Consider the following 14,050-nt stretch of genomic DNA (forward strand, 5'->3'; position numbering starts at 1 on the left):
GCAATAGGCCTATCCTTCTATTTTATACCTTGCTATTTTCAAATGATTCATAGGGCAAGGTGTTGAATCAAATGTTTATACAAAAGTGAAAGTAATTCGTGATCCGGTTCTGAACAATAATTTGGAACAAGAAATTTAACCTAAGCCTATTCCTTAAACTAAACATGGTTGGCCGTGAACTCCATTATATAACTGTGATTTCTCTCTATCAGGAAATTTAAGTTAACATAAGATAAATTTTTTGCTACCATTGTAACACAAATAATTTTTTACAGATATCTCCTGGACTATGTGAAACAAATTTAATGTCAAGAATTTTATTGTATACTGAGAACAATGGATATTTCAATATTCATAATGTACTATCAATTTATACAAGTCTAACCCTGTGATGACATTATGTTTTATTATTATTGGCCAGGCAATTTTCGCCATGAAATCAATAACACCCATGAATCACATAGAACATACAGTACATGCACATGAAAAAATATGTGAATAAGCTTATACTATGAACAGGCAATACGATATATTTACTGCATTTAGTCTTCATTATTTAACACTGTGACCAGCTCTATACATTGTACAGAACGTTTAATAAGCATCATCATTATTTGTGTTAATCTCTGCAGATCATCTCCCATGACCCATTATGAATGAATGTTATTCTATGATGTTGATTATCTCAACTCTATTTCTTTGCCTTGTACTTTATGTTCAAATCTAGGGCATGTATATAGATAGTATGTGAGTAGTAACATTACAGGATACCAAGAATGCATATTTTTGCACAAACATTGTTATTATCATTATCACCATTATAACAATTCTAAATTTGATGTGTCCCATCTGTACTCAGTTGCATTTTTTCATTGTTGTTTATTGCTGTTTTGTGTTTTCAATGTTTGTGGATGATCAGTATGATAACCAACTTACCCAAAAGAATACATAAAAAATTGTAAATAAATATCAATCAATCAATCAACTATAAAACCTCATGGCTCAAATAAAATTGTATTATATTAACCTGATATTGAATGGAGTTAATTTGCTGAGGATGTCAAATATAATTGACTCTAAAGAGTCTATCATGTTTGATGTTCACCAGTAGAGTCAAAGGCTCATTTGATTTTGTTATTTACTTTCGGTAACACAAAACGTGCAATGCAAACAATTGTTGGATGTTATATTCTATTAATGTATGCATTATTAAAGAAATGTCCACCAACCTTGCCATTCTCAGCTGAGCAATCAATACATCCAACTTGGATATTTCCATGGTTCGCCCCAGGAATAACCTGCACATGTTTGAGGTTGCTATCGAGAATCACAATATCGCAGCCTGATGCGTAAGCCTAAGTTGAAGACAAATAAAAAACAATCAGAAATGGCATTTCAATATATACAGTATAACGTTAGTATTAAATATAAATTAGGAAAGACAATAGCGCGACAGAAAATGCAAGAAGCTGTGGAACGAATGCTAATTGCTGGGAGGTGACAATGATGAATGTTAAAAGGAATAGTATACCAATATATTACAGACAGAAGGCTGAGATACAGTAATGGTGCAGAATGAATCTTAAATTGAAAATTGATTGGACTTTTTTTCCATTAGATTAAAAGCAGTTGGCAAAGAGTTAACTTGGGGGACGATTCTAAAAAAGATTAGCAAAATATTATAATTAATGAGATTTCTTAAATGATGAATAATGGCTTAGAAAAAAAATATGTAACATAATTTTGAACATTTCACTGCAATAGTATTCTACGAAAATGTTTAGTCAATGGAATGTCTAATGCGAAAGTTACTTGAATGCATATTTTGTACAGAGATCTTTATTATCAAGATCTCTTACTGTAAATACCCTTACTAATATAATACCCATCTTCATCTTCCCCATTTTATCATCATCTTCATCATACAGTAGCCAGCTTCATAATCACAGCTATATCATCATCATCTGTATTTTATACCATCCTTTTCATCACCAACTTATCACATTAATCCATACCACCATTAATTATTTACAGCACCCACATCTTCATTCATTATCACCATTTTCGCTACCCTCAATGCCTTTCCATGTTCATCACTAATTCACCCTTCGTACTCTTCCAATTCACTATCTTTATTCACCGCCATTGTCGTGGTCATCATTATTATACTAAAATATCACTACTGTATGTGATTTAAAAATAGTTGTCCTTGGTGGCTATTCATTTGGTAAAAGCTGTACACAACAATAAGTTAATTATTAAACAATCATGGATGGAGTTAAGGTAAAGTTATAATCAATAACAGTTAGATGAAATGCCAGAGCTGGCAATACAGTAATCAGTTCATTATAATAGTGAATAAACTGCTTTAATTACCAATGCACTCTTCAACTTAATGACATTGATAATTCTTTATTTCCATAAAATTAAAATGGAAAACAAATCATGATGATAGTGGCAGAGCAACATACAATTATTATTTCATGTATTCGCGATTAATTAAATTTAAAGCCAGCTCTGGAGGAAAACAATATTTTGATATGTTGTACAATTCATTTTTCTAATACCCGATTCACACGTACAAAAATCTTACCAAATGTAACAAAATGTAACCAAAAGTAACATTTTATGGCACGTGCAAAAGTACTTCCATGTAATATCCTTGTAATATCTTGGAATGTCTCGGTAACCTTGCTACATCTCGGAAGAGCCTCAGCTTCCGTTACTTTTTGTTAAATTTAACTTCACGTGTGAATCGGGTATAAGACACAAAATAGATGGGAAACTTGGAAACGGATAATGACAGATCTTTAATTAGTTTAAAAACTGGTGGAAATGGGACATAACCACCCTGTATTCCAACTTTTTTCACTAGTTTGTAAATATTAAAAATATCAGTGTCATTAACCATTTTTTTTTATTGTGTCTTAGAAAAATCAGTTACAATATATATATTGTAACTGATTTTTCTAAGACATATATCAAAAATTTGCCTCCCTCTGGAGCCTGGCTTTAGGAGTATGGCCGGCAGAACCAGGGAGGGGCTGGGGCCCAGGCCCCTCCCACTTTTTGGTAGAAAATATGTCTATGCAGATTTTTGTATGATCGCAAAGAAATGCTAGTGGCCCCCTCCCCCACTTTTAAAAACGTTCCGCCGGCCCTGAGAAAACCTCATATAAATATGGAAAAATACCCACTGCCTCACTATCATGTAGCCAATCATAATTAAGACCTCATGGATACTAAGGAAGAATGCAAAGTATCACATGGCCAAGTTTACTTTAAATAAATGTACATTATTTGAAGACATCAATCTACCAGCATTAACATTTTTCTTTCATTTTAAGCTTTCCTTAAGTAGTCAACAGCACTGTGTGACAGTAAAAATAATTATATGTAATTTGTAGTGAAGAAACCAAAATATGCAAATGGATATTAAAAATAGAAAAAATGATCTAAAATTACAGTAACAATGTGGAATGATACTTGAATCAGAATTTTTTACATGGACAATTCATCGTACTTATCAATTTTTTTTATATAATTTATGAATAAATATTTTTTATTGCGCTTAACAACACAAAATATACAACAATAAAAAAATCTAATGTACTGTATTACGTATTGTCTCATATTTTTGACCTTGAATAAATTACATAGTACAATAACATACAATACAAAGATTTAATCGCTTGATTTCATAGAAACAAATTGTAAGGCCTTGAGAAATTCTGTACTTGGTTGTCACGCTTTCTATTTTTAGTATCTTAATTGCGAAATTGAAAATGTTACTTGGAGACCTGGAGAACTTAATAGCACACTTTCTTTTTGCTACTTCTTGTTGAAGAAATACAGACTACTATTGATACTACTAAAGTACAAAGATACTATACTAAATACTGTACTAGCATTGATGAGGAATTGACATTTGGCAGCAACACCCTTGCAATACGGACTAAGGCTACAGTAGTAGTATGATGTACTTTTTACGTAAATTGAAATCTCTTCTTGCACCTCTTCTACCAATTGGTTATTCAAACCACTTTGACGTGTACTTTTGGTTTAACTTCTAAAACATGCTTGGTAAAATTAGGAAATGTGCTAGTCCTATTATTGGTTTTGAACTACTGTATCTTCAATCACATGTTTGTTGCAGATCTTGCAGTTGCACAATTAAACTGTATTTAAAAGATTCTACACACGGTCACCCATTTCATAATTCATTGTCTTTTAACAGATCTGGTATCCTACTAAATGTTATTTGTACAAAAAAAAAATGACATAGGTATTCTTTCCTGCCTGATGCCATACCCATTTTTAATTAAAGGGTGGCACGGTGATTTGAGGGGGGGGGGGTGTGGCAAGTTTACACCGTTTTTGTTTCCATCTTAAATGTCTTTTAAGCTGACCTACTGTATTTATTACTACTGTATTGTGTTGATTTGTTGTATTTAGTTTAAAGCTGGCGGAAAACAAATTTCTGTACGATTGTATAGACGAAAAAAGTATCTGAGTATTAGAATAGCTAGGGGTCAGAGGTTAAATCCCAATGAACAAAATTGTTATAAGCCGATAAGATGAGGATGATTGCACTTCAAACACTAATTAATTAATTAATGTATAGTACAAAGAAAAGCTTTTTACACATCAATTTTAGTATAGTGCCAATAGCTAACCAGTAACAGGTTGACTATGCTCCTGTACAATCTGTCAGTTTGATATTTAACCTATTGTGCTAGAGTCAGGGCAATTCAGTCTGATCGATACTACGCAGTCACTGCAGCGACTACAGAGTTTTAACTCTCATAAGACCAGGGAGTTGTTATAGTGACTGGAGATCCAACGCTGGCCTCTAAACAGCGATCATAGCCTAAAGGCACAATAAACCTATTAAGAACAAACGAACCCCCAATTACGAAAGCCATTTACGAGCGATAACGAGGCCTTTGATGTACTATCATACAGACCGGCTTCAACAGCGCAGCACCGCAGTGGGAGGCGAGGACATGAACAACAAACCAAGTGTCCGATGTTACTCCAATAGTAAAACCCTATGCGCAGTTTAAAGTTCATAGTTCAACTATTGTTCTTCGGATGCTCTGTTGATCAGCATTTCGCGGCCTATATTTCACCGAAAAAAGCACAAAAATCTGATAATTTTTCGTTTGTCTGTACTCATACGAAAATATAGCTATCATTTATAATGTCTATAATATTAGATGATTTTTAAGCAAGATTGAAACACTTTCCTAACGGTTCCTATCGATGAAACCTCGTGTTATTGGTGCGTAAACATGTGTTCGTACTCCTGGTACTCAACAATAAACTGTGCCCATGCGTGTTTGTAGAGAAAACCTCATTATATATTCGATGATTTGGCAGGTGGTGACGTCATTGAACATGGTTTTTGTTGGCGATAGTTCCTGTTTAGTGGCATAGGCCTATGTTTTACATGTATAGTTTTCATGGTTGGATCAGGGAGTTAGATTAATCCTGATTTAATGATAAGGAGTGGGTGTGTGTGTGTGTTATGTTTTTTTTATATTTCCTGGTGTTCCTCTTTTAATTAAATGTTTATAAAATTAGTTTTAATGCTTTACTTTATTATTTTCAGATGAATATTAGTGCAGTGTATTAAGCAATCCAACTAAATAATATGACAAAAGGCGTTATTGACGGAATGAATAACTGATAAACAGAAAAATACATAAGAAATGATATGATATAATGATTATCAGTATATTTATTAAGAAATAAACATGAAATATGATAGTTTCACGTAATTACTTATTTCTTAGATATTATTTTAACGATGGATTCTATTTTACATTTTACCACTTCCAAACAATAATTGTCCAATGGACATATGCGCAAGATGTTTATCTCAAAACACCTCACCCCCTTCCACCACCACACCCCACCCCTCATGCACTGTTATGTGCGGATAAATCTAATAATTTAACCCGATTTGAATATGCAATGTGTTAATAACAGGGGCGGCGCCAGCGTATGAAATCTGGGGTGGGGAAGGGGAAGTGAGTGGAACGGTACAATGTGGGCGGAGGGGGAGGTCCCCGATGAGAACTAAGTGGGCATGGTCAGGCGTCCGTTAACATTTTTCGAAAGTGTTTCAAGGGAAAAAAAATATAACAATTTAAGGGTTTCATTCTTTCATTTAATGTAAAATTATTTTTCGTCAAAACCACATTTCTGAACATTTTGGAAAATGAAGAAGATAAAAGATAATACGCATTCAAAATAATAAATCACTATTCTTTATTGATGGTATAATTCTCTGAATTGGAATTTGTGTCAATTCTTGTAGTATCGTATACAGTTCTACTTCTTTTTGGTGTTCGTCGTGCCGCAACGAGTACCGAAAAGTTCTTGTAAGATGAGTACAGTAATGACAAACAAACTAACAGTATACATGCGACCCGACGGCAGCATAATTAAAAGGCAGCCATTTTTCGTTAAGAAGTTTATGAATTTGTAGAATCGGACTAGTCAACTCTTTAAAGTTAAAAAATACAGATTTCAGAATGGGTAAAACATGACAGCTCCCTGGTAAGGTGAGAGAGATGACAAAACTGCTTGCTAAGACTGCTTCTTTGAAATTGTGAACATTTGCATTGTCGCCGGACGTTGGCTGCATTTCGTCTCCATTATATTTTAGGACTAGACTAGGCCTAGGTCAGTATTCCTAGATAACTACTTTACATCGAAAAAAAAAAAACACTAATGTTAGCATTATTTCCGTTAACTTTTAATAGAAAAATGAGCTTCTTTGCTTCATTCCTTTGCTTTAAATTCTAAGCAAACTCGGATAACCTTCAATGAGCGGTCTACCGTGTGATGATCTATGGCAAGATTGCGTCATTTTATTGGTAGGGGTACAACTTGAAGTAATTATGTTAACGAGAATTTAATGTGCGAATCAATTAGCTTAACGATCGCCCTAGGGGCCGGTCTGTAACATGGTACAAAGGAACCTGACTTCGTTGGATCTCCAGTCACTATAACAACTCCCTGATCAGACAAAAAGGATTGCTTCTGCTGTATGTTTAGGATTAATGCAAAAACGTAATGAATTTATCATCATCAAAAGTTGAGTTGTTCTTAATGATGTAAGGGAAAAAATGACAAATTTTGGTGAAAAGGTCAAAGGTCAAGGAATCTGATATTTAAAGTCACACTAAAGCCTTTTTGTAAAAACTAATTAATGGATCATCATGTAACTTAATGATCCATGGTACAGTAATTAAATTCTGGGGTAACATTTTCCTTATTATTCGGTAATTAGGAACAGGGTAGAAGTACAGTGTGTACTTTATAGATTGCCTACTAAAGTACTGTACATACTGTAACTACTATACACTACACAGCCATTATATTTGTAGCAAACAGGTACACCGTAGGTTTGTTTCATAATTTTATCAATGACTAAAAGGTTTAATGATAACCTACATTACACTACATTAACTGAAAAGGTTAACCTGGTGTTTAAAATCAAATAAACCTATATTTGTTGTGTCAATATCAAATGGGCCCTGTTTCTACAAGAAATCATGATAAAAGCAATTAGTCATTTTTTGTCATGCTGAAAGCATCGTTCCTACACTCTAATACTTTAATTCTTTGGCAATTTTGTTATTTAAAACATAGTTATTATACTACTTAAAATAATACATGTATTCCAAAACACAAAAATCTACTTCTAAAACCAGACGATCAGTTATGTATTCATAATAAGAAATAATAAAACAACAAGCATAGGCCTACCAGATGCAGTGAAAATGAACTGTCAGCCCATTAAGATTATAATATATTGATTAAAATGACACACCGGTAAATGTTAAATAAAATGACAGTTAAACCTTCTAAGTTCCACCAGACAAAACTCAAAGCATGTTTCTGCGAATGATTCTTTTCAGTAGCCCCAAGTTTATTTCAGATTCGGACGTCGTTAGATTCATCAGTGTAGATTACAAAAATCCATAGCCTCAGACCGAATGTTGCTATTTTAATTACGGAGGAAATTTGTAGAGAACGAAAGTTAGATTTGCTAGATTTATTTATATTCATCTCTAAAATAAAACCATTAGGGTTTCTTTATTTGTAATAAATCTGTTTAATTAAATCTTCATCGTCTTACAAGTTACACTGAGCATGTTCCTGTCACACACTATGAAACTTTAGGCGATCTGACGTCATCCCGATCGAAGCACGTGTTTGCACATCACCACCGCACCCCCGAAAAAACAAATTAACTCACTGGCGGGCAGGGTTTCAGAGGCGCGGTCTATGACCCTTAGAAAAGGTCATCGTGACGATGAAAATGTGTTGTGTTTAGAAAAAGTACACAAGACCGAAAAGGCATGTCAAAACATATAAAAGCATCAATTTTATTGAAAATTACATTTGCTAGTGTATGCAGTAGAGCAAAACAACAGGTAGGGCTTTTCTGTACTGTACGGTACAATACTTCAATACTTAAAATAGCAGTCACTTTTAATGTACAGTATTTAGAAAGTGGGTCACTCTCTACTAGAGTACTGTATACTCCTATGTAATTAATTAGGGTTCCAATTAGGGCTTAGCTAGGACGTAGGCATAGCACTAGGCAATTATCGCAAACAATTTTTTTTTTCTCGTTTGTTTACTCATTAATATTGTTATTACCGCCTTTATGACTGGTTACAAATGAATAAGACATAAATAAGCAAGAAATTCATTTACGGAGATATTTTTTAAAATTTTATTGGTTTTAAATTTGGCTAAAAAATTTCAATTTTGCAAAAAAAAAAATTAAAAACATTTTGACCTTAGCGTGAGCGCTACTGTATGCTATACCAGTAACTAAATGGGCACACATTTTGGACAACTGTTCGACAACAACTCCATACGCCACTGCAGATTGCCAGTAGCAGCCTATGATTTCCACTGAAAACACACATTGTTGAAGTGTTGATTATTGTACGTGCACGCCTTGTCATGTTGTAGTGTTGTAGTGTCATGTTGATGACCGTCAACAGACACAGTACGTGCCAGCTTCAGTATAGATTGGTGAGTAAAAAATAAATTAAAATAACTATTGCGGTGGCAGGCAAAGACGGCAGCAGGCAGACGAAGTTTAAAACAGTTTTTTTTACTTTGCCATGGCACAGAGAGGTCCGAAATGATCAGTAAGGTTAGAAGGATACGTAGACCCCAGTTAACACTGTAGGGATAAAAATTGAAATTGTTTATTTTGAAAGGATGAATGATATCCAATGGACAGTAGACTCACTAAAAAGAATTTTTTTAATAAATGGCTTTAAGAACTGTTTTATATACAGTATCAAATTGATTTGCATCACAATTTACCAATTGTACTACTTTATCATCCAAGTTTTATTACAGTTCACCCTGAGCATCGTAATTCCAGTGTAACAATTACTAAGCTCTTCCTCAAATAAAATTTAAAAAACACAAAAAATTGTAGACTTCAATCTACAGAAAAGTCAAAAGAATGATTGTACTATACATAATTTCAATTTAGGCATTGGTTCTTGAATAAACATTTTATGGCAATGCCAGACAGTCAAGTTTACAACCCACTTAACATTCTGTGAATTCTTATAGGCTTAAACCATATTAAGATTTACAACACAATATAATAAATATGAATAACTATAGCATTTAAATAGTTCTCATTGTACAGTAAAAGCCTACTTACATTATCATACTGTACAACAAAAATCAGACCACAGTATTTTAGTGATTAACTAATATTTAATTTTTGACAGCTATTTTCACAATAGACCAACGAAAAATCAAGATCAAGTTTTTTTTTAAAGCATAATCAATCGCCAAAATACTGTACTAGGCCACTTTTAATTGGTACATTTTTATACCAGGGGCCACTTTTGTCATACTGTAGCCATTCTGTTTTTTATTCGGTCATTCTTATAAGGCCACTACAGTACACAGGAATCTGTTAATCCCATCATACGAACCAATAGATTTTAATTAACTACATCAAATTTGTATAGTACTGTATATAGTAAAAAAAATTCCTCAAGTGATGGGAAAAATATAACAAAAACCAATCAGTAAAAAGGATTACGAATAATCTGGCTTTTCAATATTACAAAATTTACAATATTCTTATTAGTTTAATTACAGGAAATTAAAATATATTTTTAGTTTTAAAACAGAATATCATGTAAGTTTTGTAATGTCGGCATTACTGCAATTGATCCAAAATATTGATTGATGGAAGAGAAAACATATAAATGCAGGCTGACGAACCATGGACTGAAGGTTTCAACTGCCACACATTATCATACCTCCTCGGGTATACCGCCCTCTACTTTAAGTTGGATTTCAAGTACGATTTCCAGAGTAAAAGCCCAGGGTATGATGATTTCGAATAAAAATGGAATTTCTGGCCAATTAGCACACCTGCAGCCATGAAAAAATGGGAATTTCAGAAAAAAATAAATATTTTTCTTTATTTTTATTATGCCTACCATTGAACTAAATTTAAGCATTGAACCATCCCATTACTACACATTCACCAATACAATTTTATTTTTCTTTTCTCGTCCGCCTAGATGTTTTTGGCAAAAATATTTGCTAATAAGAAAACATATTTTATTTTTATTTATTTTCTACCCTCCTCTGATGATTAAAAAAAATAAGTTTGCAAAACAAGGTATAAGAAAAAGTCTCGCTTAATATTGGAAAGGACATTTGATTTAATAGTTTTTAAAAAAATGGATTCTCCGGGACAAATCGAACCGCTAAAATCGGTACAATTTTTGTGTTGTAGGTGGGTAGACTTACTGTATAGCCAAGAAACATGGTAATTCTTTAACATATTTTTATAGATTTTTACAGATAAAAAAATTCTCTGTAATGTCATCATAAAATACTATTTGTTTTTTCCTTTAATCCACAGCATCAACCTTTGCATAATATAAACATAACGAAAATAGCATCCAAACAAAAGGATTGTAAAAAGACTGGTAGCATACCTACAGTACTCAAGGTTCACAGGTTTACCAGCCCTTTCATTTGGAATTTAATCAAATGGTACAGTATAACTGAAAAATCATACGCTGGCTGTATAGGCCAAACTTCTCACCTGTTTTCCTAAACGCTGCCCTCTTATGCCCTATGATGTAAAATTTTTTAAATTATGGGGAATACTCAAAGAGTAGCTATAAGTATTGTACATGTAGTGTGATGCAGAAAGGTGGGAAATGCACTGACACTAAAAATTTCAATGGCAACATTTAGCATTAAAAAATGGACCTAGGTCAAGAAGGCCTGTGTTTTTACAAAAATCAATCACACACACATTCTCTTACTATAGAATTTACAAACTTTTTCAAATAGTTTAGAATTAAATTAGAGTGAGCACACTGTAAACACCATTTGAGATTTTATCAGCAATGTAAACAGTCCAGTCAATCAGACTAATTATGCTTTAAATCAGGATAAATTAATATGTTATCAGGAGAGTTTGTGGCAGTTGCAGGCAAGATAAAATAAAGAATAAAACAGGTTTTTGCGAAACAAGATACAATGTCTTGCCTACCTCAGAGTCAGCAGTTTGACTAGAGTATATACACATAAATCAGCTGGCAAGAGCATAATCTACGACCTCTGGATTTGCCTTGTAATGTTACGAAGTTGTCAAGAAAAAGGTACCTTATTTAACATTTTCTTAATGCGTAAAACTTAAATGTACGCTAATAAATGACCTGGTTTAAGATATTTAGAATAATGCAATGTATTTCTTCTATATCAAAACATTTTATTATTCAAATTGTAATGAAAATATGGAGGGACAAGTCATGTGTACTTCTGAAAACCTTCAAAATGGCTTTGGTGATATGGCTACTAACTGATAAAACTAAAAAGGCTACAGAACTCTGGAAACTTTATTACAATGAAGATTAAGAATCTGTTTCCCAGTGTGACAAGTCACCACCAAGAAAAGAGACAACTTAATCAAAGATGGGAGGGGCCAAAATGAAATGGAAGTGGAATGCATCTACAGTAGTTAAAACTAAACTAAGAATTTAGATGGACCGTTTAAAGCCCCCACAGTAATTAGTCAGAGGCCCGTCGTACTATCATTATTAGTAACTGGTATACATGGGTAGAGTCAGAGTGTGTTAGAAAAGATACACAAAGGAGGAAAAGATACACACACAGAAGGCAAGTAGGCTGTTAGATTCAATGTTAATGAGCTAATCCCTAACTAGTAGTCTTGATTGATTGCATTCATTCACTGACTGGCATGACCAGGCATACAAAAGGTTTATGTTGTCGATTGTTACAGTAAGTTGCCTTAAAGCACTCTCTCTATCGGTCTCAGACAAAAGGCATATAGTAGGCCTATACAAATGCATACCACCGTATGTCTCTACAAATCACCACACACTACCAAAAATTAGTAGCCATTACCATCATTATTATATAGGTCTGGTAAAGTAAAAAAAACTAGCCCTGGGCTCATATACGCCGAAGTGCACATCACTTTATTTAGCGTTTGGGCCACACTATTATGCCATGTGTGAGGGGATTCACTACTCTTCTCCGGATTTTCCATGGAAATTTGAGTTACATATTTTGATGTAGCGCAATTAAAATACTTTACAGTATGGTAAATATCCCACACACGTTATGTTATTCTAACCTAAACATTTTATTTTACTTTTACTTTAAAAAAAATAAACGTGGATTTGCGATGGAAAGTTGTGCTACAGTACTCAGTAGTAGTGGTGGTTGTCATTATAGTGAAACATCTCTCTCACTCAGGCCTAATTCGCACAGGAGGTAGGCATGCACTCATGGTTGTGTACAATACGTACTGTCATGTCTAGTCTAGCCTTAGCAAGGCAAGAGAGGTTAGGCTAGCCCCCCCCCCCCCACAGGGCCTAGGCTGTTCACTATCATACCTCCATGGCCTGATGCAGACAGACAGGCATACAGTCGGTGGTTATGCACGCTTGCTAACATGAGGGCGCTACTACCCATAAGTAATATAATTTCTATTTGTATTTAACTCGATAGATTTGCTTAACATACTTTTCTGCATAACATTCCGATAAACCTAATAGACTGTAGATGGAAGCAGGCCTAGGCGCACGTTAAATGCTCACCCACCCAACTAATAAAAGCAAAACACAACAACAGCTGACAACGGTGGGAGCAGCCCACTTTCAATTTTGCTTATGATTGATACCATGATTATAATAGACTGCAAATCACAATGACAAACTTACAGTAAATGGCACCCCATCAACATATCCGACAGCAAAACAATTCTCTCCAGGATTAACAGCACCAGTTAAAACCTGGTGTCGATTCATTGTGAAAAGTTCAGGCTTTACACAAGCAAAATTTACTATTTAGTACCGGTATTTTTCTTCTCCCAACATTTTTGACAACCATCTTGTGACACCATGGTCATCAAATAATCGAAAGTTTACCGAGAGAGGGCGCTAAATCATAATTTATTGTGCACTATACACGTAAATTAATATAATGTAGGCCTACTCTGTACAGTAATACCAGCAGTGAAGTAATACTGTACCGTAAAACCTTAAATAGAAGCTCAATGGACTTAATCTCAAGAAGAAGCCCATCTCGAATTGAAGCCCCCCACACCCTCTTTAGTTTGCAACAGTAGCTTCTTTTCGAGATAGTAGGCATACAGTATACACTGTACATGAATTTCAAAGAAACAAAATAAATTTAGGCCTATACGCCCGGAAGTAGTTTAGGTGATTTAATGCCAGTAATACACTCCATGATACAGATGGATGTTATAATGGTCCTATTTATTGTTTTGTAGTAGTAATTCCCACAATTGACGGCATTCATTTTGAAAAGAAGCCCCTCTTTACTTAGCAAAAGTAACCTAAAAAAAAAACCAAGAAGAAGCCCATCGCAAAAAAAAAAAAGAAAAAAAAAAAAAAAGAAGCCCCGGCAATTCGAGGTTTTACGGTATATCGATAGTCTACTGTAGGCCTATATCAAGTAGCAAGTA

General features: G+C 34.0%; 1 protein-coding gene across 1 annotated transcript; it reads right to left on the reverse strand.

Moving 5' to 3' along the window:
• Window positions 1-735: 735 nt before the first annotated feature.
• LOC117122494 (dmX-like protein 1) lies at window positions 736-13,457 on the reverse strand. The gene is made up of 2 exons (XM_033268081.1): window positions 13,284-13,457; window positions 736-1,355 (listed from the first exon to the last, which is right to left on the reverse strand). Exons 1-2 carry the CDS (start codon window positions 13,368-13,370, stop codon window positions 1,185-1,187), a joined length of 258 nt encoding a protein of 85 aa, XP_033123972.1. The 5' UTR covers window positions 13,371-13,457; the 3' UTR covers window positions 736-1,184.
• Window positions 13,458-14,050: the final 593 nt, after the last annotated feature.

The sequence above is a fragment of the Anneissia japonica genome, unplaced genomic scaffold (assembly GCF_011630105.1).
Source record: "Anneissia japonica isolate Jap-2015-1 unplaced genomic scaffold, ASM1163010v1 scaffold1889_len2455224_cov183, whole genome shotgun sequence".
Classification (NCBI taxonomy): Eukaryota; Metazoa; Echinodermata; class Crinoidea; order Comatulida; family Comatulidae; genus Anneissia; species Anneissia japonica.

Coding starts and splice junctions, on each gene's coding strand:
- LOC117122494 (XM_033268081.1), bottom strand. CDS start 13,370: ATGAATCGACACCAGGTTTTAACTGGTGCTGTTAATCCTGGAGAGAAT. Junction 1,356..13,283: donor TTGATGGGGTGCCATTTACT/GTAAGTTTGTCA, acceptor TCTTCAACTTAG/GCTTACGCATCAGGCTGCGA.